Source organism: Panthera leo, chromosome B2 (genome assembly GCF_018350215.1).
Source record: "Panthera leo isolate Ple1 chromosome B2, P.leo_Ple1_pat1.1, whole genome shotgun sequence".
In the NCBI taxonomy this organism is placed as follows: Eukaryota; Metazoa; Chordata; class Mammalia; order Carnivora; family Felidae; genus Panthera; species Panthera leo.
Window position 1 is genome coordinate 114270708 of NC_056683.1, and position 26109 is coordinate 114296816.

A 26109-nucleotide genomic window follows, 5' to 3' on the forward strand; every position below is an offset into this window, starting at 1 on the left:
TTTATTAAAGACTCCAGATTCCCACCCTGCACCCTTGGAAATTCTGCTCTAGTAAATATGAAATGAGGTCAGGAATCTAATTTTTTTTTTAAAGAAATCCTCAATATTCTGACTTGTAGTTAAAGATAGGAACTACAGATCCACATCAGACTACCTGGGATACAGTGATGGAGGGGAGCAGGGATGTTGCCCAGTTCTCGGGCAGTCTTTCCACTGTGGCATAGCAGCACCTTCCAAGCGGGTCTATTATTGTATGCCAAAAACTACCATTGTCCTAGTGTTTCCCCACTTCTAGATGAAAAGCATAAAACATAAATGACATCAGTTGGCATCTAGGTTACTTGTCTCTGATAGGTTTCCTATGGAAAAGGATATTCCTGAAAGAAACAAGAATTAAATGAGTGTATCTAAACACCAACCACAGAAATATAAACAATTATAAGAGAATATTATGAGAAACTATATTCCAACAAATTGGACAACCTAGAAGAGAGGGATAGATTCCTAGAAACATATAACCTACCAAACCTGAAACAGGGAAGAAATGGAAAATTTGAACAGACCAATTACCAACAAAGAAATTGAATTAGTAACCAATAACTCTCAATAAACAAAAGTCCAGGGCCAGATGGTTTCACAGGCGAATTTTACCAAAATCTAAAGAAAAGTTTATACCTGTTCTTCTCAAACTATTCCAAAAAAGAATGGATCTATAGCCTTTACTTACCATCTGCTCCATCCTCACATTCTAGAAGTTTAATTCAGCTCAACTCCTATAAACTCTCCTTATTGGAAAGTACAAATCTGTCCATCATCAAGCAACAGTCTTGAGCATTTTAAGGCAGTCTGGGATTTGGAAATTATTTACTTTACCTCAAGTCATGATGTATAATGAAATGAATTACTCTTAATTGTTAGAATATATCATAAGAAGAAGGTCATGGGTGCTTATGTCACAGGAATTTCTTAACCTTTCTGGTAGTAAAAGAAAAGCTTACATAGAAGTATCTACTAACGAAGTTGGTTTTATAGAGAGACCAGAGAGAGCAAAGGTGCTTCTAAGATCGTCCATGTAGAATTCCAAACACCTCAGCATTCATACTTCTTTCAGTTCTCAACATAGATCTTACATGTTCACTGTGTGTAAACTGTGGCCAAAATACACATTTCTGTTCCTTATCCTACTCATGGATGCCAAAGTTTACTTTAAGGCTTTTTTTTTTTTAATGTAGCACACTATAAGAAATATATTATAATTTGGCTCTCAATGAAATATCATTTCTAATCTTCCCTGTTAATAAAAAGATGAATTAGCTTTTTACTACTAATTTTAGAGAAAATTAGAAAAAAAAAAAGGAAATGACTTACCTCTAAATATGACTTCAAATGAAGGAGCTTAACTAACAGCTTACTACAATTTAACAAAAAAGTAGAATTCAACATAACTGAATTTATTTTCATATCCTATTTAAGGATTATTTGTTACTGAAGTTGACAAAATAAGTTCATTTTTAAGTTCTGTTGTTTCTAAGGCAGTCTCATGATGTGGCTCTGGGGATCAAGTACACGGTTAAAGCCATAATAGACTACCAAATGATATACAAAAGATTTTGTGAACATTTTATGTTTGCTTTGGAAGTCTGATCTATTAAACCTGTGACAATTTTATTTATTAAAAGAATAAACAAGGAGATCAATGGCATTAGTCCATCCTTACATTGGTTAAGAAACTATGAGTTGTATATAGAAATCTACCAAGTGTTATTAATGTGTATAATTCTTATTTTTCAATGTAGTTGGGACCAAGAAAGTGGTTAGTTAATATATGTACCTCAAATGCCTTAAGTGGATACCTATTAAAAGGTATACAAAATAGAAATAGTACTGTATATTTTCAAAAATTTTAAATAAACACAAAGAATATATAGGTATACATATTATAATTTCAAAGTCAACACTAGCACAGAAGTTTTTCTTATCTAAGTACATACTAGGATACTTCCTGTTTCAACACATGCACCTACAAACACATGGCCATGCACATAACCTTGCTTTCTGCCACTTGCAAGAAAGATAGAATATACAATATAGTACATTGTTTTGACTTAAATCATACTGGCAAATTAATGAAGATGGCATTAAAAAATTCTGATCTAAGAAATCAAAATACAGGAAGATAATTATTCCATAGATTAAAAACACTGAAGACTGATGGGAAGTTAAGATTTAAACTGTCTGTCCCAGTGATTTTGAAAGACAGAGAAGAGACCGGATTGGCTGTAAACACTCAGAATGCTCTGTTTGGCAATTAGGACTTTTGTCATCTAGCAATCCAGGCCAGAGACTCAGACCATCGATGCTGCAGATTGCAGAGAAAAGGTATAGCTGGGGGTAGTTCTCTGCAAGGCGGGGGGCGCCGATGGAGATCTCGAGGCCCATCTGGATGGGAGACGGCGATTTGCTGGTCTAGCAGGTCGGGAAAATCCTTTTCCAGGTGAAGATTTCGCTGCCATGGATTCCTAGGAGACAAAGGAAGACATTTATCTCACTATACAAGCACAAAAAATGGGCTTAATATGTTATGGATCCCAACTACAGGGTTAATGTATTAGCATATTTATAAGCAAGTAAAAGCATCAATAACTAAAGAGGGTAATTGTCTAATATTTGTGGTCTTAAATGTTTTAATCAAAGCAGTTCATTTTTAATATGGAATATGACATTTGATAATCTTGTAGATCTTTTCACATTGCCAAATTTTAATACAACTGTTTTAAAACAACAATTTTTTAAAACGATGAGTTCAGGATTCAAAAGTTTATGTTAGATAAACTTGATGATGGAGCTCTAAATGTTTCTTAGAAGGATATTAGGATATTTTAGTGTTATTAAAAACAAAAAGATAATAATTCACAGGAGAAACTGTGCTCATTTATGTCAAGTTTTTGGAACTTTCAGAAATCATAAGCAAAATTGCACACAGATCACCAAATGATTTATCTGATGCTATCTTTTTTTCCAAGAGCTGTTGTTACTATTTCTCAAGTTTCAAAGTTATCATGAACATATTTTAAAATATAGTTTTATTATAAATGCTAATAAAGAATCACTCTATTGGTCATTATCTGAAGACTTAAACCATTTCCTTCCTTTCCCTTTCTTTTCTTTCATTTCTTCCTTGTTTTCTCTCTTTCTATTTTAATGGAAGAAAAACATTCTTAGACCCTTGCAATTAAAAAAATTCACGTGCCTGGGTGCCTCAGTTGGTTAAGCGTCTTACATTGGCTGAGGTCATGATATCTCAAGGGTCCTGGTTTTGAGCCCCACTTGGGACTCTGGGCTGACAGCTCAGAGCCTGGATCCTGCTTTGGATTCGGTGTCTCCCCTTCTCTCTGACCCTCTCTCACTCACGCTCTGTCTCTCTCCCTCTCAAAAATAAATGAACATTAAAAAATATTAAAAAAATATTTAAAAAATTCAAAAGGGGCACCTGGATGGCTCAAAGTGTCCAGCTGACATCAGCTCAGATCATGATCTTTCAGTTTGTGAGTTTTAGCCCTGCACTGGGCTTGCTGCTGTCAGTGCAGAGCCCGCTTGGGATCCTCTGTCCCTCTCTCTCTCTGCTCTTCCCCCACTTGCACTCTCTAAAATGAACAAACATTAAAAAAAAATTTTTTTAAAGCTTCCATGACACATATTATACCAGAGTATTATTACTGACCTTCTTAACAAAGCCTGTGCTCTTTCAGCTGAGATGGGTAGTGAGGATGGTCTCTATTCTTATGACAATAATCTGCATTTTCTTTTTCTCTCTTTGGAATCTTATTTTTTTAAAATTTCCACCAGCAGCAGGGTGAGGGAGGGGATGAAGAACTACTCTTAAGAATCTACACTATAGGACCCCTCCCAAATTCTCGACCAGTGCAAAAATGTAGCGGATCAATATTTGGCTGGTTATTTTACAACACGTTTCCTTTTGCCGTCTGAAGCTATAGGGCTTTCCAGGTATTTATGGGCTCAACTGAAACACAGAGAAATACAAAAGCAGGGTAATTATTTGTACCTTGTACAAACAGGCAAGGTTTCTGATAAAATAGATAAAAACTGATGTTTTTATTTATTTTAACTTTATTTCTTAAGTGGGCTTCACGCCCAGCATGAAAGGAGGGCTTGAGCTCACCACCCTGAGATCAAGATCTGAGGTGAGATCAAAGGTCAGATGCTTAACGGACTGAACCACTCAGGCACCCCCAAACTGATATTTTTATGGAGTCTGAAAGCCATATAAAAATAATTTTTTTACACCAGAAGAAGGCAACCTGCATAGCTTAAAACTATGCTGCACACACACTGCACTTTGCAAAACTAGGATTTTTTGAAGCATTAGCAAATGATAACAATATGTCACCATGTAACTTTTTGTAAATCATGCATAAAAAGGGACTGTTGGAGAGCTCTTTTTTGTAAACACCAATCTCTTCCACCTCTTTTTCTCCCATAACTAACAAAGAATATATTCTTTTGCGAACAAATTGGAACAAAGAAAGAATAACTGTTTATTTAAATACTTATTTTGGGGGAGCAGTTTTCATGCTAAGGATTTACACAAATAAGAATGGCCTTAAAAAATTTTAAGCTATAACATAATTTTATTTCCATGTACTGCCTTTCTGCTCCACAAATAAGAGAACTCTATGAGGCACTATTTTATGATGTGTTATACCCATAGTCACATTCATGTGACTAATCCCATGAGAAGGAAAATGAATCAAATGCTGGGAATGACTGCAGTAATCATGGCCAAGAAGTGAAAAGTTATTTTAAAAATATTTCCAATACTCTTTTCTTAAAAATATAAAAACTTTAGAAGAATAAAATTCTATAAACCAATCCATGCATTTTTGGAATGTTTTTTCAAGAAAGAAACTTAAAACAAACATTTGATCTTCTTGAGGTTCTTAAGCCCATTTATTTTACTTATGTTGTCCCATTTCAGAATGTTAAAAGAGTTGTCATGTACTATTCCCAGTCTTAAAAACTGTATTTTAAGAAGTTCATGTTGAGTTACAGTCCTAAGGTTTATGCTTATTCAGAAATAAAGGGTTGAAAAGTTAAGAAGATGCCAAAATATGTGCCTACATTTTATTTATAGAAATGGGCAATTGACTGAACTCTGAGCCACTGCTAACTATGGACACAGTTCTACCAACATATGTTAATTGTTTTCTCACCTCTGTTATCTTTTTCCAATCTACTCGTCGTTTAACTTGCTGTGCTCCATACATAGCTGTGTTTTGCTGAAGCTCTTGTTCTAATTGAAGTATTTGTAAATGCTGACTTAATGTGGACCCACCACTGACATCAGAATTACATCTGGTCCAATTATCCTGGAAGCATTTAGAATTTTGCAATGCAGGCCCTGTTGACTTCTCATAGGTTTTCAGCAGCTTTTCCACAACACCATAATTTGACTTAGGATCAGCTGATCTTGGCCGGCCAGACAAATTACTTGGTCTCCAGTCATGCTCTTGGAGCATACTCCGATAACTGCTAGGACTCATGTGTTCCTGCATTTGTCTGACGAGGCCTGTTGTGAATTTTTTGGTGGGATTGTCAGGCACATTTTCTTTGGGCACAGGCACGGGCACGTGGACACTGGTTTTCAGAATATCAGACACATCATCATTTTCTGATATGTTACCTATATGAGTAATTAAGGTATCACAGGGCTTAGGATCTTCAGATGATTCTGAGTAGCTTTGATTTTGCTGTATTGCCTGACAATTTCTATCTGTTCTAAATACAATTCTGTTAAATTCATCAGTCTTTGCTGCCAGCTTTTCATTCCTAGTTGTCCTCTTAAAGTCACAATTGAAACTTCTAAGTGACCCACTGCTCTCTGTCACTGAAGAGCTACGGTCACTACTTATATGAAGATCAGGATGAGATTTAGCAGAATGATCTGGAATCATCTTTTCACATTTTGGCTTATTGGGAGTAGAGCAGATTTTCTGATACCACAATGTAGAGGGACTATTTTTTGCACTGATCCCTGTGTCATATGACCACATGCCAAGTCCAACACTTTCATCACATGGATGCTGGTTATCTATTTTGGTTTTGGGTGCCAACAAAGGGAACATGATACCATCTTTCAAAGTCTTCCCTTCATTTAGACACAGCTTCAAAAGGAAATCAGGACTGTAGTTCCTTTCACCTTGACCCTCTTGGGTCACGTGGCTGTTGTGGTCTAAACTGTCCTTCAAACTTTCATGAGCTTGTTCAGAAAATGAGCTGGGAAAATTTCGAGATGTGCTTCTTGGAGGAGGAAGTGGTGGAATTTCATTTCTTTGCAGATCAATTGTATCAAATTCATATTTTTTCATAGAATTGCTTTGGAGCGCATTGGAACAGCTCAGATTCTTTCTATTTTTCTGCTTTTCTTTTTCTAAATCAATTGGAAGAATGCCCTGGCCATCGTTGATCATGTGGTCTCTGTGACGCATATGAATTACATTGGGCATTTCCTGAAGAAAAGAATCTGACTTCATTCTAAACAATTATAAAACAAGATATATTAGTGATAACTTTATTTAGGACAAGTTCTCAAAAGAAACCATGGCATAAGCAATGAATTTCTGCTACAAGGACTCACAACTTCCCAAACAGCATTTTCATATAAATTCTCTAGTCAAAACCCCCAAGTCCTTTTACTGTAGGATCAAGTCCACCTCTCAGTACTGCCCTCACAGCCTACATGGTCTGACCCAAACTATCTTTCCATTACATTCTCAAATTGTCTCTTACACTTAGACTATACTGTGTAGTCTCTTGAGTGTCTGCTACTGGGATTTCCATTTCTATGGGTTCTCTCCAGCCATTTCCTTACCTCTGCTCTACCTGCTCAATTCCTATTCATTATGTCACGTGAGCTCAAGTTCCTTCTCTTGACTTTGAAATGACATTCTAAGCTAAGAAGTATGACAGAAATCTGAATAAAAGTTCAGTGAAACATAAGTATTACCAAATGGAAGATGTCATTTGGGCATCATGTGGGCAAAGTGAGCCACAATAAAAATAGGGTGGCTCTTCAAGGTATAGGGAGCACTTTGGTATGGATGGATCATAAAGCAGAGGGTGGAGGATGAAAGAAACATTAAGTTACATTGTAATGTATTTGAATTACATACTAAGGATTTTGAACTTTTTTCTAAAGTTTATGGAGTAGCAAGGAGAACTTGTATACCAGGTGTGTTTTGTAAAAGAAAATTGACAGGTGAGTCTTTTCTAAGTTTAATCAAAACAAAAAACCTAAATATAGCAACAATATAAATTCAACAATGTCAATTAAAGTTAATTGATCATACTGATAAATATAGATAGTATTTATATTTCTTCAACTTGTAAAGTATTATGAAACAGATTACAATAAAGTATAGATAAATACTTATTAGTAGAGAATGGTAGGCAAAAGTGAAATGGGCAGGTAGAGGGCAAAATTATGTATAAAACATGGTTATATGAGAAAATCTATTGAGGTCAATACAAAAATTCTTTCTGAACTTTTTTTTTTTTTTTTAACGTTTTATTTATTTTTGAGACAGAGAGAGAGCATGAACGGGGGAGGGGCAGAGAGAGAGGGAGACACAGAATCTGAAGCAGGCTCCAGGCTCTGAGCCATCAGCCCAGAGCCCGATGCGGGGCTTGAACTCACGGACCGCGAGATCGTGACCTCAGCTGAAGTCGGACGCTTAACTGACTGAGCCACCCAGGCGCCCCTCTTTCTGAGCTTCTTAACAGCTAAAGAAAAATATGGGTATACATTGCTGTTGCTTTTTAAGAAAAGCACATTCCCTCACTATGAGATAAATATTGATCCTAGAACAATCTCTCTTTACTTACCTTGTAGAGCATACCAATTTATTTTTCAATTTGGTGAAAACTTACAATTATATAGGTGCTTCTAAATTGAAACGGCTTTTTAAAATATCATTATATGTGTGTGTACACATATTTACAATATGTTGTGTTGAGAATTATGTATGCTTCCATTATATACCAAATAAATGTAGAGAAATAAACGACTCTTAGGTATAAAAGACTGCAGTAGAACATCATCATATAATTAAAATTCCACATTGTTAAGTCTGACATGTTTTACAGGTGTATTTAACTGGATTAGCCCAGCTATAGGCTCTTCCACTGGCCAAACACTCAAAATGAAAAAGAACTACATTAGAATATAGTTGTTAATGTATTATGCATAGTATATCTTAACCAAATACCAAAAGAGTACAATATTCTTAACAGTCAAATTACAAAGAATGAGAAGATTTGGTTTAAAAATCAAAAACAGAGATATATTCAATTAAGGTTTTTATTTCCTATCTAAGATAACAGACTTTAATAACTCATTGTTAATTCTCACTTAACAAAGTGTAAGGAAAAGGCAGTTGGGATTCCTTAACTGAAAACAATATTTTTCTTGATTTTCTGATATGAAATAATCATAGATGTACCAGCATACCTTCTGTGGTTAGACTGCTTTCGGATTTCTTCTTGAAAGCTGTATAATTCTTCACTAACTTTCGCAAGTTCTTCCAGAGCCTTTATACATATAAGCAATAGCATGTTAGCACTTTGAAATGTAAGTATTTCTTCAGAAACGGTTCTAGGCTAATCACAGTCCTACTTACTGTGTTGAGGGCGCCAGAACAGCTCCTGTCCTCTACCCTGGAAGGCCTCAGGCCAGGGCACGCTCCACATTGTTTTTGGTTATCTGTGGCCAAAGGATCCATAATCCCTACTTTTGACTTTTTTCTTGCTTTTTGTTCCTTACACATTTGATTTCCTTCACGGAGTAAGCTCTGCTCTGTTTTATTTTCTTTTTCCAGATCATCCCCGTGATTCATCCCTGTAAATTCGCATTGTCCTGAATTGGGGTAATTTGGAGAAGATTCCACCACTTTATCTTGAATCGCTTTTTCACTATCATGATCAAGGATCTTAGCACGTTCATTCATGTTGATTTTCCTCCGAAGCTTTACTTCATGGCAAAGCTGTAAGGAAAGCAAAGATAAAACTTTTTCTCCCCCTAGTTTACTTTGTCAATTTTTTTTGATACTAAGCACACCATTCTGAGTTCTCTTTGCCATTTCATGATATACTGCTCTGGGGTATTAATGTTCATGCCTCTGAGTAGTGCTTCTCAAATGTGATTAGCCAGAACAACTTGGATGAACCATAAAGACTAATTTCAGTAGGTCAAGGTATGGATGGTAATTTTTGTATCTTTGTGTAGAAATCAACTCTGCAAAAATTAAAAACAAACAAACAACTTGTATCTATATAAATGTATATAGAGGTACATCATGATGATGTAGAAGCACTGTTACCAAGTTGAAATGTCCTGAATCAATTACTGGTCATGCTCTCTAACTGCTTTCAGAGAAAAGCAAGAGTTTAACTGATATTAAAATGATGTTTTAAAAATACATGATTCCACTTGTATGCCAAATAGTTGACAATATCATGAAATCAAAAGAAGTTTCCTTTGCAAGTTGTGTTGGTGCTACTGAAGTATTACTAGGAATTACTGAGATTTTTTTTAATAGCAACCCTATACACATTCAAAAAGGATTTCTCATCCTGATTAAAACAAATGTGACCCTGTTCTATGTGATATTAGAATTCTAAGGCTTTGATCATCTATTAATCTATGTTAGAGTGGATCCCACATTATTTCCCTTTTTTTCCTTTTTTTAAAATTTTTAAATTTTATTTAAATCCAAGTAAGTTAACACATAGTGTAATCATGATCTCAGGAGTAGTATTTCTTTTTTCTTTTTAATGTTTATTTATTTTGGAGAGAGAGAGCATACAAGTCATGCTCTCTAACTGCTTTTGGAGAAAAGCAAGAGTTTAACTGATATTAATGCTTAAAAAATGCATGATTGCACTTGTATGCCAACATTCCAGTGTCTAAATAGTTGACAATATCATATAGTATGTCAGTTCATTTCATTGCCTAAGTAGATATTGTGAAATCAAAAGATGTTTCCTTTGGAAGTTATGTTGGTGTTACTGAGGTATTTACCAGGTGAAAGGGTGGGCCTACGCCAGCCGACTCCATCTTGTTCTGTGTCCTTCACCTTGACCATGCGTCCTCCCCTTGAGTAACCTCCTGCTCACCTGCCTAACAGGACTCTGACCCTTCCCCAGCCAATCGGCTGAGGCCACAGCCATTATCTCACCAACTGCCCCTAGGTCCCAATAAAACCTTTGTCCTTTTGAAACTCGCTCTCTCTCCCAGGTATCTCACCTCTGCGTCGGTGCAAGTAGGGGATTGAGCTCGAGCTAGCTCGAATAAAGGCTCTTTGCTTTTGCATCGGACTCGGCTCCCCGGTGGTCTTTGGGGATCACAAATTCTGGGCATAACACTAGGTATTACTAAGATTTTTTTAATGGCAGGCCTATACACATTCAAAAAAGATTTCTTACCTTGATTAAAACAAATGTGACCCTGTGCTATGTGATATTAGAATTCTAAGGCTTTATTATCTTTCAGTCTATGTTAGAGTGGATCCCAAATTCGTTCTTTTTTTTTCTTTCTTTCTTTCTTTTTAATGTTTCTTTATTTTTGAGAGAGAGAGAGTGCTAGCAGGGCAGGAACAGAGAGAGAGAGGGGTCACAGGATCCGAAGTGGGCTCTATGTTGACAGCAGGGTGCCTGACGTGGGGCCTGGACTCACGAACCGTGAGATCATGACCTGAGCCAAAGTCGGACACTCAACCGACTGAGTCACCCAGGTGCCCCCATCCCAAATTATTTCTTGATGAAAGTTTAGTTTAATCTGCAGGCATGCACTCAGCTTACCCCTAAATAGAAGAAGTGGCTTTCTCCTCAGGCTTGAGTTGTGGGAAAGCTTGGCAAATTTCAAAGGCTTCTGTCAGATAACTATTGAAGCAAATGACTACATTTTATAGCCACAACCTATATCTACAGACATCTTTTAGTCAAGGAGTATAACAAAAGATTTATTGCTGCTCAATATTTACCCAAATCTCAGATGAAGGAAGCACTAAGCATAATTGGTGTCTGAAGGATATACAATATATTTATTTCCAAGGATACTTACATATCTATCATTGGATAATCTCAGGATAACATCAAATTATAGCCATGATTCAATTGTTTTAGCCCTCATAAACTTACTTGTTCTGAGCTATTGTGAGCATTATGATTTGGGCTGATCTTGAGAGATATCATAAGAAGCAACCCACAAAAGTTGGGAATCCTTAGTTGTTGAATCTAAGGATGCTTATCATGACATTGGTGACATTGTTCTTTTTTTTTGAGGAGCTATGGGTGAAAAACAAAATTGCTTTAGTTTCAAAATCAGGAACAAAAGTGCTATGTCTGGGAAATAGGTTTGCTTGTTCTGAATATTGGGAAATATGTTTCTGACAATTTTTCTGTTAGTTACTAGAAAGGCTAGCTGCATGCATTTCACATAAAATCCTTCTGTCTTCATCTCTTTTTTTTTTTATTTTGAAATACTTTACCTTATATAACATTTTATATCCCACCTTAAATTCTCTTGAGATTTAAGTGAGGTATGGAGAAGCAAATAATATCATGCTATTGATGAAAAACAAATTTATTTTGTATAAGGAAATCTGTGTTATTTCATACCCAAAAAATTGTCAATGGTTATCTGATTATTTGAAACAAGGCAACAAATAGGAAAAATTGCAACATGATTAAAAAAAAAAAAAAATCCCAGGTATATAAGAACTCTATCTAGGGCTTCTATTTGGATTAGTCCAGGTTTCAAATGATCCAAGTACGTACATGTTGGTTCTGCAATAGCAAATGCAATGATTGTGGATAGTGGCTGAGCAAAGAATCATTAGCATCTTAATACACAACACTGGGTCCTCTCACTAGAAGATATCACTTGGAATCACTATGGTTACATGTGCACATTAGGGAATCTAAAATTCTCTAGTACTTGGCTTAAAAACTTGTGTCTGAATTAATACACAGAACCTAGTGATATATGCTAAACAAATACAGTCTGTTATGCTTGTGGCATGTTATATAATTTTTTCAAGTGTTGATGTTTTTTTTTTTTAATTTTTTTTTCAACGTTTATTTATTTTTGAGGCAGAGAGAGACAGAGCATGAACAGGGGAGGAGCAGAGAGAGAGGGAGACACAGAATCTGAAACAGGCTCCAGGCTCTGAGCTGTCAGCACAGAGCCCGATGCGGGGCTCGAACTCACGGACCGTGAGATCATGACCTGAGCCGAAGTCGGACACTTAACCGACCAAGCCACCCAGGCGCCCCTCAAGTGTTGATTAATTTTAGTTTTAAAAAATGTCTTGATTCTCTGTGACATGTGAAAATACTTTCCTCCTGTCTTCATCAAAATTATTTTACCCCCATTTGTAGCCTGTAAGATGAGTATATATTTTTTTGAGTAGGCTGCACTCCTAGCGCAGAGCCCAATGTGGGACTCAAACTCATGACCCTGAGATCAAGACCTGAGCCGAGATCAAGAGCTGACTGCCCAACCGACAGAGCCACCCAGGTATTCCAAGATGGTTGTATTAAAAGTACATTCTCACAGGCTACAAAGTTGGAAGTAGAAAAATATATATTAGAATGATAAGGGGAGCACAATGTTAGTATTCAGGTATTAGAAAGCATTGTCTATCAGTATTCTGGGGTAAGCACATTATCCAAACATATTCTCAGTAATGGAGCTATATATTTCACACTGTAAGACATAAATAGCTTACAGTTACTATCCAAGATGAAGAAAAAAATATTACAGCCTTCTATCTCCTTGATGCAGAAAGGAATAGTATTTCTACAAACCATCATCCTATTTTTAAAATATGTTTAATGCCTACTAATCAAAAGGGTAATATTTACCATAGATAGAATTTACAGAGTTTTCAGAATAATTATTTGACCTTAAAATATTTAACCAGACAGCAGATTATTTTAGCTACATGGCTTAAACAATAGGCTAGACTAATCCTGACTCCTTTAAATTTTTTTGCTTTGATGCTAGACTTATCTGAGTTACTAACTGACTTTCCAAGCCTTTGGGAACTAATGACCCATGACTTCAGGTTTCTGTTTGGAATTTTGGATTCTTATTTGACTTAGACATCTCCTTGTTGATGCAATCTCAGTCTTTGGGTAAACGAGTTAAGAGAGTAAGCAAAACACATTTTCCAAACTATAGAGGTATGAGCAGTGGAGTCTCCTTTTAATATAATCATGCACTACATACCTGCCTTCTCAGTTCTATGTTACAGAAACAGTTTAATAGCTACCCCTTTTAATTTTTCCTTGCAGTGTGCCAATTTATATTTTATTCACAACCAATTACATGGCTGTTAATGAAAAAAATATTTGTGCTATAAACACATAAAGCACCAGCTTTGATTGCTTGTGAATAAAAGCCAAAGAGTCTGTTAAAAATAATCACTTAGGCAATGTGCACAAACCATATAATACCATGGATGTCACTAGAAGAAAGCAAGGTAAGTATAAATAATTTTCAGTTGAAACAAGCTTAAAAAATACATCAATGTAAACACTTAGAGGGAATATTCCAGGGCCAACAAGCTGAGGGATGGTTAATGGGGATAAAATGGCTGTTTGTATCAGAGTCACGGCACGTCGTATTTCATAACCCTTTCCTCACAAACGTGCCAATAAATCCGGCACATTTTGCCAGATTAAATATCACGCCCGCTGCCATTTTCTGTTTGATATATGGCACTCCTTTTGACTATACTGACTTATCTAATATGTAATTTCCTTTAGTAGATATCATCCATAAATCATCTCAAGAAAGATCTGTATTTTAATGCCCAATTTGTAATATATGTTCCACCAATTATGCCTTTCTTAGATTTTCCTCCTGGACCCTGTGTTTGAAAACTCATGCAAAATACATACTTCACTTTTGATACCAAGGCACTTCAGTCAGAAAATAATAAATTGATATACTTTAGATTGACATTTTAAGTCCTTAATTTTCATGCAGGGCTATAAAAAAGCATAGTCCTTTGGATACCACTGGATAAGGTTCTGCTATTTTTGATCTAGCAAATATCACTGAGACATGCATCTCTTAGGCGGAATAAGGAAAAGAGAAATAGTTTCCAATACAACACAAATTTGAAACAGAATTTTCATTCTGAGCTTTAAGCTTCAATGTATTCAAAACAAATCAACTTGTACCTCTTCTATCTTCTTCTGCATGATTTTCCATTGACTCTCCCATTCCTTCCTTTCATTGTCAAACTGGTCCAGTAACTCCATCTTTTCCTTGTGCCAGTTAGTCTCTGTGTTCTCCCACTGCTTATGCAGGTCCATGGCAACCGTGTGAGTGTTAGTGAAGGGGTATTTCTGCTTGTCTCTGCCTTCTTAACTGTTTCTTGGAAGCTTGGAGTTGTTTTATTTGAAGCAGTCCCACTTGCCTTTAAAATAAAGCCTAATATAAACATAACAAGAAAGAGTTCCAAATCCATTTGCTTTTTGAAAACACATTATCATTTTATTAAGAGCCATGACATAAACAAACCATAGGAACACTGCCCTTAAAAGAAGAGAGGAGATGATTAACAATCTGCTTAAGAAGGACTAGCACAGTCAAAAAGTAAGTATTGTCCAAAGACTTTTTTCCCCCTTTCTGAAATCAGACAGCAAAATTAAATACATACGTGATATGTAAGCATTCTTTTTAACTATCTAATCTAAAGATGGAATTTTTTCTGTGACTAAGAGTGGTAGTATGAAATTCAACTGTATGGCCATGTATCTACACAACCGTGGTAAATTCTACTGCAACAGAATTACTCCTTTTCTGTTGCAACCAGAATACATGTTTCTATGAATTAAAGTCCTGAAACAGTGTTGGACTACAGTTTCAATTTTATATTCAGAGTTAAAGCCCATGCCAAATGGGATTATTGTATTAATAAGAAACCTGAGTTGGCAGTTGATCTGGGACTGATGTATCAGCAAAAAAAAGGACAAACTAAATCATAAAAATATCTTCATTATTTTACTTCATCAAGGAAAATGTAAAAACAACAAAGTTATCCTGGGAGCCACATGTTAAAACTTATCTCTCATTTTCTTCTAATGGACCATATATTCAAATCTGTTTAGGCTACTGAATACAGAGCACTGAAGAAAATGGTTTGCTCATTTTGCAAGGATATCCTTGATCACATTAGGCTGTGACTGAAATAGATTTCTAGCTTTTAGGGTATGCATGTTTAGGGTTTGAAGATGGAATTTAAAATACCACATTGGTAACTTTGTTATAAGTCATCTAAAATTTCTGAGATTTAGTTTATTTATGTTAAAATGGAAGATACTTACAGGGTTGTTATAAAGATTAAATGGCATATGGCATGCAAGATAGTTTGAAAATTTTAAACATTTTCCCTATTTTTTGCTTTAAAAGATATTGGTCTGACTTCTACTAAAAATAATTTTTATTAAGAAAGTCATATAGGGTGCCAGGCTGGCTGGGTCATTGGAGCAGACGACTCTTAACGTTGGGGTCATTAGTTCAAGTTGGGTGTAGAGCGTACTTAAAAAGAAAGACATAGACATTTATTAGTGGGTAGAAAAGCATATTTAAAATGTTTAAACCATCATCTAAGATAATCATGTCTATTAAAAGTCTATATCTTCAGGTTTCTAGGCCATGACCGAAATGTGTTAATTTACCAGGTAGTGGCTTATGCTAATTATGAGCAAAGTGCCCCCAGGGTCTATAGCTGCTTGGATGTTGGTGCTGTGGAATGAAGCCAACATAACCAGGCAGCAAGCCCCATTTTGTAGTTGCAGAAGATGGCTGCATATTTCGTGTCCCAAATATAAGATAAACATTGAAGATTAATTTTATTTTTATCAGACTGTTCTGAGCATGCATATCCAAGTGGTAAACTGTTCCAAACATAGTTTGAGCTGCAATCTATCAGTGAATTATAACAGACTAATAAGGATAAAAAAATGTCAGTGCTATATGAGGGCTCCACCTTCAAAAACAGCTTAAAAACATTGAGATCTACATTGTTATTCTTCTCTTAAACTATTTCCCACAGACACTTTGGTCATTTTTACCTACTTCTTGACACTCCCAATACTATGACTAACCCAGTCAAGAAAAAGAAGTAATTTCAGATTTAGCCACTTGAGATGTTATCATGTCTCATTTTATCCACTTAGCCATGCTCTTTTTCTAATCCCATTTTCCATCTTCTCTGTCATCCTTCCTTCCTTTGACTACCTCCCACACCAATGAGCCAGGGACCACATGTACCTGCCATTACCAATGCTAGTTGCCCAAAATAAATACGTCAGTGAAGACCTAACAAAATGAAGAAAGTAAAGAATATACATGATTTTGTTTTCTGTTTGTTTTGGAGACTCTGTCATTAATCTTGATTACCTAGTAATCTTTTAAGTTCATCTAATAATTATTCCACAGGAAATGCAGACAGTGCTTATTTTTAGACTGGTAGACTGCTTTAAAACCATATGTAATTAACTGTGAGCTGAAACTATCTTGCTCACTAGCAGGTAGTTAACACTAGGACTTCTTAGGAAGAGTGGAATGAGTGGTTTAAGACCTCAAGAGATAGTTGGAAACGAACCAAGGAAATTATAGAAAAAAAACATACTTCTTTCAGGCTAGCTGGAAAAGAGGTGCTATGACCACCCATGATTCATCCTGTCTTTAAGCACTGTAAATGTTCAGAAATCATCATAAAGTGTCTCCTATAGTTATGTACAAATGGCCCCAATTTTTCTTTCTATTGCTAACTCTTCTAGAACCACTCCAGACCAGGGTTAAAAGGTTAAAAGATGCCAGACCCTTCCTCTTTTTTTTTCTTTTCTTTTTTTCTTTTTCCTTTCCTTTCCTTTTTTCTCTTTTCTTTTCCTTTCTTTTCTTTTTTCTTTTCTTTACAGTCTAACTCAGTCTAACTCAGGCTTGCCCCTTGTAAAACAGCACTATATATGAACCCAGGTAATGTTCCCAAAGCAGACAGAATCCTGCACTTAACTGCAAAGACCACTCATCATTTACTATGGACAAGGGCCAATCCACACAGCTTCCCCTCTCCAGGGCCAGACCCCCATCTAGTGTCAGGAAATGTAATGGTTATGGATCAAAACCAAGCCTTTGAAAGAAAATTCCTATAGAGCAATATCTGTGCCAATTTTTGTGGGAGGATTTATTTTGCCTTCCTAGCATCTATGTCTCGTTATAAATGTCAAATATAGTATGACTGAATTTATTGCTTTCTCCTCCAAAAGTAAAATGGGGTCCATAGAGTCACTGCAGGGATTACATGAACATAAGAGAGAGAATGCTTAATAAAAGTCTCTCACATCATTCTGAACCATAGTGGGTGCTCAATAAATGCCTGTTCCTTGGTTTCTTCCTTCTGTCCTTCCCTCTTTTTCTTTTCTTCCCTCCCTCCCTCCTTGCCTTCAATTATCCTTCTTTATGTTTTCTTTCTCCAGAATAAAACTGAAGATTTTCACGTTTTTTTAAGTTAGAAAATTAATAGAAGCAAATCTAATTGTGTGAACTCTCATGTTTTCCTTGTTTGCCCTCATTATTTTTCAAGTATTTTAGGATACGTGGCAAGTTGAATATTCAGAAAATTTTGTATTGTTAGCAAAGATTTGGATAGATAAATCTTATATAAAACTGTTTTTATTATAATTCTCCTTAAATATTAAAAAATCAACTAATGGGGGCAACTTTGGAGGGACTTAATGTTCTATGATGAGAAGTTATGGGGTAAAGTGGTTCAGCAGATTCTAAAACTCATTTTCACTGCTCTCTACTGATGCAAATACAAAAGTTCTCTTTGTTTCTAGTTGTCACTCTTTTTCGCCCACAGATATTGGCATCTATGTGGGAGAGAAGGAAGGATTACTGCTATCTGCATCCCTCCCTGTGTCTCTATCAATTCACTCCGTGCACAATTTCATTCAGAATAAAAATTTATTAGAGCAACTGTAAAAGGGTAGAGTGAGCTGCATTACTCAGTCATGCACACGTTCTTTTCTCAACAACTCCAAGGTAGCATTATACAATCCGTGCAACCTACTTCTGAGTCCCTGAGGCCGAGGCTGGAAGTCACAATTGTTGGGTTGTGAGTGGGTTGCAATGAGTATGGTGATGGGAGGAAAATAGTTCTGCTTACTTAGGCCCCACTAGCAGGCAGCATTTAAGAGCAACTTAGGAGTCTCACAATAAATTATTTTAATTTCTCAAATTAGCCTCAGTGTGGTCACAGGAACACTTCTTTGAGGAGTGTTCCATTCTCACTACACCTGGGTCAGTACCATTTTACCCACCATCTCCCCAGCTGGAAACTGGACATTAGCCAAACAAATCAGCATTACGGGAGCTGACTCTCTCGCTACTTCTCTCTTCTGAGATTTTGGTTCAAAGTATTGTTTTTTGCTCTCCCATCTCCTTTTTCTACACATACTTTTCCTATCATCAAAGATTTTTCATTTGGAGGAGGTTACAAATGAATGTTGGCATGCTACGCACCGTGCTACTCAAAATTCCTAGAAAAATCATTGGTCCTAGAGATGCTTTGCTTCTAACTTTGAGGGATTTAGAATTCCCATGCCTATACCCATCAGAGTTATGCATCAAGATTCTCTAGCTCTTCCTCCAGGCTATCAATCATTTGCATCATTTCAGCTAATTAACAGACCTTATTCCTCTCCTATCGTTTTACTAGCAAATGCATCTTTCCAAAGACAACGATTTGATTTGATTGCAGGGCAAAAAGGAATATTTTTTTTATTGCTATTTCTTGCTATTTCAACATGTTCCTCGTGTTCCAAAAGGGTCAAAGAGACACTACTACATGCAAGTCTGAAGAAATGCTTTTGTCTTCTCATTTTATTACCTTCTTCTTCCTTGTTTTTCCCCCAGTTAGACACTCAAACTAGAAAACACCCAAAATATAGGTGTACTGATTTTACTTCTCTTAAAAAATAAAAGCTTTGAAAGAGACTTTAAGTATCTAAAATTAATTTGCTTAAACAATAGAAGATGTAGTGGTAAGGTCCCCTTCTAATTACAGATTAGTCGGTTATGCATGGCACACACTTCCACTAAAATTACAGAAACACTACTCATGTAGTGAGCAAACGCCATCATCTTGAATGAACTATGTTTATTTTTCTTTGTAATTTTCAAATACCAATAACCTCATGGGTTTTGAATTTTACTTGCAAATGTAAGAAGTCTTCATCCTAATGAAAAACAACATTCTAATAAATACATTTAGTGAAATCCTACAGTAGGCAAAGTGCTGTTCAAAGTACTGAGAAGCAGTGTTTTAAAAACAGTTTCAGAGGGCGGATGTCATTGTCAGTCCAGAGTTGAGAAATCCACTCACAGCAGCTGGACCTTCTCATCCCTGGGCGTCAGTAAAATCCGTTATGCACCCCGCCCCACTGTTTTTACAGCCCAGACGCAGACACTGGAACAGGCAGATGTTGAAATAATCTTGCACTTAAACAGTGCCCATAGTTTAAAACACATCAGCAGTAGCCCCTCTATATTTTGCCAGAATGAATCACTTGATTTCAAACGGTTAGGAAGAAACATACCTTTTAGCTCTGGGGAGAAATCCTATGGATGTTCCACCATTTGGTCAATCTAGCAATGGAAGGATAGCTAGGTTTTTTTTTTAAAGACAAAAGTCTCAGCTCGGTGAATTTTGCTTCTTTGCAGAAAATGGGAATGCAAAATACGTCCAACCATGCAAGAGAGCAGTACTGGCAAATCCCTTTTAAACCTTCACTCCTTTCACAAATCAAGAAGCCGCTCAGGTCAGTGTCACAGCAGCAGCTGAGACTCCTGTGACGTCAGATACTTGGAGGCGGCCTTCAAGCCACTCTTCCAACCAGAGCTCTGTAACTTTAGAGCAGCTCATACTCTGGGTAAACAACTCCAGGTCCAGGACATTTTTAGCTTTTATAATGGAGCCCACTATTTTCAAACTTGCCAAAAGGGCTGGTGTTAATATCACACAATGACAATGGCCAATTTTAGAGGTTATTTGAAAAAGTCACCTCCTTCTTTATAGTCAAGAATTATTTCCTTGCATACTTCTCTCTTTCCCTTTTTCAGTGAGAATCAGAATGTACTCTTCAGTGCCTTGAGAAGTTGGTGTCTGGATGTGGCATAACAACATGTGCAACAATTTTATATACACACACACACACACACACACACACACATACACACATACACATATATATAATGTAATATATTTAATATATATATATATATATGTATGTAATATGTTTAATCTCCAAAGATTTGTGAAAACGTATCAAACTTCTGTCTTTAAATAAAGTAGGAGTGGGACATATATACAGACCAGCCTCATACTCTTTGTGTTTCTATGACAGCTTGCTGTCTCTATCTACATTAGTGATGTCTTTCTGCCAGAGGAAACCAGAGACCATAGAAAAGAATAACACTTATTATGGGAGGGAAAAAAACCAATGAGATGCTCATGTGTTTGTTTTCAGTTGAGGTGTACCACAGCCCAAGTATATGGAGAGGCTCCCTAAACCATGGCCAAATTGATCTCTCCTGGAAATGCCAGGGAAGATGCCTCTCTCCAGCAACATTTGCAGGTTGCATGTGAACTTGTACATGCATCCATCTGCTCATGTTTGGTTTAACTGAGTTAAAGAAAGTGTCTAACACAATTCTGTGTCTATTTTAGCAAATAAGCCATTTAAGGGTTTAAATACTAAGATCTTATCCTCAAGTCTGAAGAATTTCCTCTGTGTGGTCATTAAAATGTTACATATTCACTTTCACGTTATTTTTGCCTGCTTCCATATGAATATTTCATGGGGACCTCAAAAGTTTAATTATAGTAACCTGCCCATGGTAACACGTTAGTACATATAGTACAATTGAAGGAAATCATGCTCTGTGTTTTGAAAGCCTGGCATCATAATTTCAAAAGCAATAACAGTAATAATAGTTATAGCAATAATAGTGATTACTCATAGACAGACAGCTCTCTGCAAAACTCTGGGCTAGGTACTTAGAATATATCTTTATCCTAGTTCACCCTCATAGCAAATATATCTGTAGATATTATTACCCTGATCGTACTGATAAAACCATGGCTGAGAGATGTCAAGTATCTTGCTGAAGTTTGTAGAAAAACATCATGTGGAGGAATAGAGCTTGGAACTGGTTTTTCTTTTCTTTTCTTTTTAAATTTTTAAAAATTTATTTATTTATTTTGAGAGAGAGCAAGCACAAGCAGCAGAAGGGCAGAGAGAAGGAGAGACAGAATTCCAAGCATGCTCTGCACGATCAACACAGAGCCCAATGCAGGGCTTGAACTCATGAACTGTGAGATCATGACCCGAGCTGAGATCAAGAGTGAGATGCCTACAGACTGAGCCACCCAGGCTCCCCAGAACTGGTTTTTCTAACTGGAGATGTGAGAATTTTGCCACAGAGGTCTTGGTTTCAATTCTATTGCCACCACTTCTCTGTGTGAATTTTCAAGTGTGTTTCATCTGTAAAGGGATAATTATATTTACTTCATGAGGTTGTTGTAAGAGTATGAGGGGACACTTTTAGTGCCAAGCACACAAAAAAAGTTGGTTTATTTCTGCCTCTAACCTTACCAAGACAGGAGGATAATCCTGGGGTGGGGCAAGGGATTGCCCCAAAGGACCTCTACAGAATTATCTAATAACATTGTTCCCCCTTCACTCTCTTCCATTCCAAACCTCTTAATTTCCATGAGTCCTTTGTGAATTGAATCAAGACTTTTCTAAATCCTATCAGAACTTCAGATAATATGCAGGTAAGTATGGGAGAAATTATGTTGGGCTATACTCTATAGTATCACTCAATAGTACCTATTCGAATGCCCCCCTTCCATGGAAGCCCCAATAATTATTTATTGCAGGTGCTTCTATCTACTTCTTTTCATGGTAAAACCGACCTTAAATTACACAGAATCAAAAACTAGGGAGAGACACTGACAAGAATTTCACTCCAGGTATATCACTTATTCTAGTATTTACCAACCCTTTTGTTGAATAATTTTTTTGTATGTAGTAGCTTCAATTTCCATGCTGTATTATATACCCAGAAGATGAAAGCATACAAAGGCAATAAATATTCAGTGCAGATGCTTTTGAATCTTTCCACTAAAAACTTTTAAGAAAACTTTGAGAAACATTCCTACTGGTATGTATGTAAAATGAATGGATTAAAAAGACCGATGCTGGTATATTCAGCCCTTTAATGATATTCAGATATCTTGAAGTGCCTGACATTTTCAAGCAGCTATCAGAATGGCTGAAAACATTATGGCAAAAATGCAATTTGTTGTATACTCTAGATTACTTTAAACCATTTCAATATTTACACCTTCAAATATGAAATTGGCCCAAATAATTGCTCTGTATATTGAAGAGAATTTGGAAGAATCATGCATATCTGGTGACATACTGATCCTAATTCAAAGTATAGCTAAGGGATAAGGACATGTATAACATAATATTTAATGTAAAGTAAATGCAGCAACATGAGCTGCTTCAAGAAACATAAAAGAGAATCCTGAAAAGGATTTGAAAAGGTCTACATGCATAATGATATTAGGCCACAAACTAAAACATTTTGGAAAGGGTAAAAAAGGAATATTGAGTACACAAATGTTTCTAGTTGAAGGTGTTTCTAGATTTAGAGAATTCTAGAGCCAGAAAGAACCTCTGAAATCATCTAGTCAACCCTCTCATTTTATAGCTGAGGAAAGAGGCCCTGATGTTAGGTCATCTGTTTAAGGTCACAGAGCCACTTACTAGCAAAGCCAGGAATAGAATTCTGGTCTTCTCATTCTTGGTGGAGTGCCTTGAAGTTTAAAATTCCATGGAGTTCAAGGGAAGGGAACAGAACCCAGGGATAGGGGGTTGGGGCATGAGAGGTTGAATTCTGGCCTTGTCAACTTTTAAGTGCAGTTTTCTGTTAAGTCCATATGAGGGGGATGACATTCCATCTTCCAAGTACCACACAGGAATCAAATAGCAGAGTATTTACCTTGATGACAGCTTGTCTAAAGAAGCTGTGTCTTGAGATAATATAAATCTTGGGTCAAAATGCAAAGACAAATGGATTTTCATTTAGTGGTTGAAGGAAATCTGGAAATAGACGCTCCAATTTTGCCTTTAGCAGGCCAGTACACATTTAATTTATAGTTTGCATCTAAGTGATGATTTTGAAGCATCACAAAGTAGTTATTTATTTAGTCTCTTTATGCTGTGACAACTATGGTTGTGTATGAGGCTGGGTGGCTTCTGACTTCTTGCTTGTATAGTTTTTCTGTTCTTTTTCTTTTCTTCTTGAACCATATCTACCAGTTGAAAGGGTACTGTGTTTCTACTTTCCTTGGCAAGGAGATGGAAAAAATTGGAAAAGTGGTGACTTTGAGAAACTGAACTCGGGGCACCTGGGTGGCTCAGTCGGTTGAGCGTCCGACTTTGGCTCAGGTCATGATGTTGCAGTCTGTGAGTTCGAGCCCCACGTTGGGCTTTGTGCTGACAGCTTGGAGCCTGGAGCCTGCTTCGGATTCTGTGTTTCCCTCTCTCTCTGCCCCTCCCCCCATATGCTTTGTTTCTCTGTCAAAAATAAACATTAAAAAAAAAAAACTGAACCCACTCTAATGCATATTAAAATTTAGATGCTCTTACAGATGTCATATTTAAAATAATCCTTTCCTTTAGAATAATGCACGTTTTGCAATTTTCATAATACTTTATGATACAGGGTCTCAGTTGCTTAGCAGGACTCTCTTGACTCTTAAATTATCTTCCATTTCTAGGGAGAGGTCTTGGGCACTCCAATTAGCATTCCGTGTAACAAATATCTGTGAGCACCAACTCTGTGCCAGGTATACTGTCGGACCCTAAGGCCCAGAAGAAGAATAAGATAAATCCTTGTTTGCAGCAAGCTTGGTCAACTCTGAAGATTCCTGAAATGTAACCTGTGGCATTGACTGTCCACATTCTGAGCAGCCCACGACCTTGAAATAAACTTACAAATGAAAGCAAAGAGCCTCTCCTGGTGGTCCCCATTCCATCAAGGTGACCACAGACTTGTGGCACTCCCAGACTTACTGGATACTGCAATCACTCATAGAATTATATATAAAAAAAAAAAATTATGAAAGCTGGAACTTGACCTCAGATTTTTGGAATCAGGTCATCCAGTGATGAGGCCAAGGTTTCTTAATTTTTATAAAGTTCCACAGCTAATTCTGTCAAATTTGGTCCTGTGTTATTTTAGTCCTAGAATGACAGAGTTTGGATTTTGTGTTAGTGACAGAAATATAATTTTGATACTTATACAAGAGTCTGTTTTGGTTTATAAAATTATGAGAGTCACACACAGAGTATTTATTACCCATGAAAGTTACATATTTAGATTGTTGTGTTTCAGAGAATGTGCTTATTTCCCCAGTGCTGGATGTCTTCCCTCTGGAATCATGGGATGCTGGCTCTCTCTTCTTTCTGAGGGCTGGTGGCATGTCAACAGCGTTTTTAGCCAAGCAGATCTGTCATGGGGCTTATGTACAGGCATTTCCAGATGACAGAAATATTAAAAAAAAAAAACAGTTTTAAACTATCTGTTCTTTTTAAGTACTGGTCTGTATTCTGAAGAAACAAAACACAAAAACATTTTAGAAGTATGGGCTATTTAAAACTAGAGATAGATCTTGCTTACTGTTCTCAAATTAGTTTTTAGCATCTCATTATATTATTTCCAGATTCTTGAGCTAGGAGATTTTGATAATGATGACAACAAAATCTAAATAATAAAAGTACTACTTCTTATTCTAGGGCTACCTCTTATTCTAGAAAAGAACCTTGGGAACATTGGTCCACCACAAGAGGGCTGCCCTGAGTCACTTCTCTCTGGAAGGAAGTTCTAGCAATACTGTGGGGCTGAGAGAGGCCATTTAGCCAGTATAATTTGAAGATACAGCAATAAGTCCCCCGCCTTCTCCGAGAGTTGCTAGCCCACATATATCTTCTACCACAAATGTTCAATGTATCATCATTAGGTGGTAGCACTATATTTCCCGTTTGTGACTGTCTAATAAAATTTCATTGACAGAAGAAGCAGTTACATCTTGGCTAGTCACATCTTGGCACATAAAAGAAGAGCTAGAACACAGAAGCGACTGGAAGGAACAAATAAATATAGGTAAGCTTTGACTGCAGCCTGGGAAAAGAATCCGTTTCACAAGACATGGAGTGGGGAGACAGAGGGAAGATCAGAACAGGATGCTGTATGGGTGGGTGCCCAGGTGGAAAGAAATGTGACATCATGGTGTGGGAAGGCTACAGTAAAAAAATCTAAAGATAAGGGTGTAGACAGAGAGGCCAAAAGCCCCAGTTCAGTGCAGCCCTGCCCCTACCCAATCAGAGCACTCTCTGGAGCCCCCAGACCCATGGCCCACACCAAGGCCTCTCAATAAGTCCACATGAGACAAAAACACAGTACCCACAAGGCTGTGCTTGCCCTGACACTATATTCTTTTGTTGATGTTGTTGCCATTGAAATATTTTGCACAGGAAAACTCCCATGACTTCATTCTTATCTATTCTGAGTTTACCCTGCTTGTCTGAATCTGTCCACTTTCTACAAATATCAGTACTTCAAACAAATAGCTACTTATGAGCAAATTATATTCCCTCTAAGGTGAGGACATGAGTTTGTTCTCTTGAAAAGCTTTCTCACCTCAAGATTTGTGACATCCAAGGCTGAGGGATCCTTAATTTCCGTCAATACCTCCTTTGGCTGCTTCACTGTGGCTTTTCTTCCTACATGGAATCTAAGCAGTTAGAGTAATGCTAAGACCCTCCATGCAGTGGCCCTGGTGCCTCAGCAGATATGCAATTCCTTTCAGAAGGTATAGGAGCTCAGATTCCTGGGAGTCACCTAAAATCCAGAGTAAATTAATTTTGCTG

The 26109-nt window shown here is 36.8% G+C and overlaps 2 protein-coding genes across 4 annotated transcripts in view; both read right to left on the bottom strand.

The window, feature by feature from the left end:
- Positions 1-1498: 1498 nt before the first annotated feature.
- KIAA0408 (KIAA0408 ortholog) lies at positions 1499-14403 on the bottom strand. Its single transcript, XM_042939786.1, has 5 exons — positions 14269-14403; positions 8697-9059; positions 8528-8607; positions 5232-6552; positions 1499-2519 (listed from the first exon to the last, which is right to left on the bottom strand). Exons 1-5 carry the CDS (start codon positions 14401-14403, stop codon positions 2346-2348), a joined length of 2073 nt encoding a protein of 690 aa, XP_042795720.1. The 3' UTR covers positions 1499-2345.
- A 35-nt stretch (positions 14404-14438) lies between these two features.
- Positions 14439-26109, bottom strand: part of SOGA3 (SOGA family member 3) — a 61995-nt gene continuing 50324 nt past the window's right edge. Inside the window, exons 8-9 of one of the 3 annotated variants that reach the window (XM_042939782.1) lie at positions 25880-26080; positions 24603-24700 (exon numbers count right to left, since the gene is read on the bottom strand). The gene's annotated coding sequence lies outside the window, so the exon portion shown is untranslated. Of the gene's footprint in view, positions 14508-24602; positions 24790-25879; positions 26081-26109 lie in introns of those variants that run through there. The other 2 variants (XM_042939783.1, XM_042939784.1) reach the window with 2 other exon arrangements.

What these genes read in the sequence shown, in the direction of transcription:
- KIAA0408 (XM_042939786.1), bottom strand. Translation starts at nt 14,403, where the DNA reads ATGGACCTGCATAAGCAGTGGGAGAACACAGAGACTAACTGGCACAAG. An exon ending in TGCAGAAGAAGATAGAAGAG is followed by an intron (nt 9,060 to 14,268) that starts GTACAAGTTGAT and finishes CTTTCCTTACAG; the next exon opens with CTTTGCCATGAAGTAAAGCT. An exon ending in GTTCTGGCGCCCTCAACACA is followed by an intron (nt 8,608 to 8,696) that starts GTAAGTAGGACT and finishes ATATGTATAAAG; the next exon opens with GCTCTGGAAGAACTTGCGAA.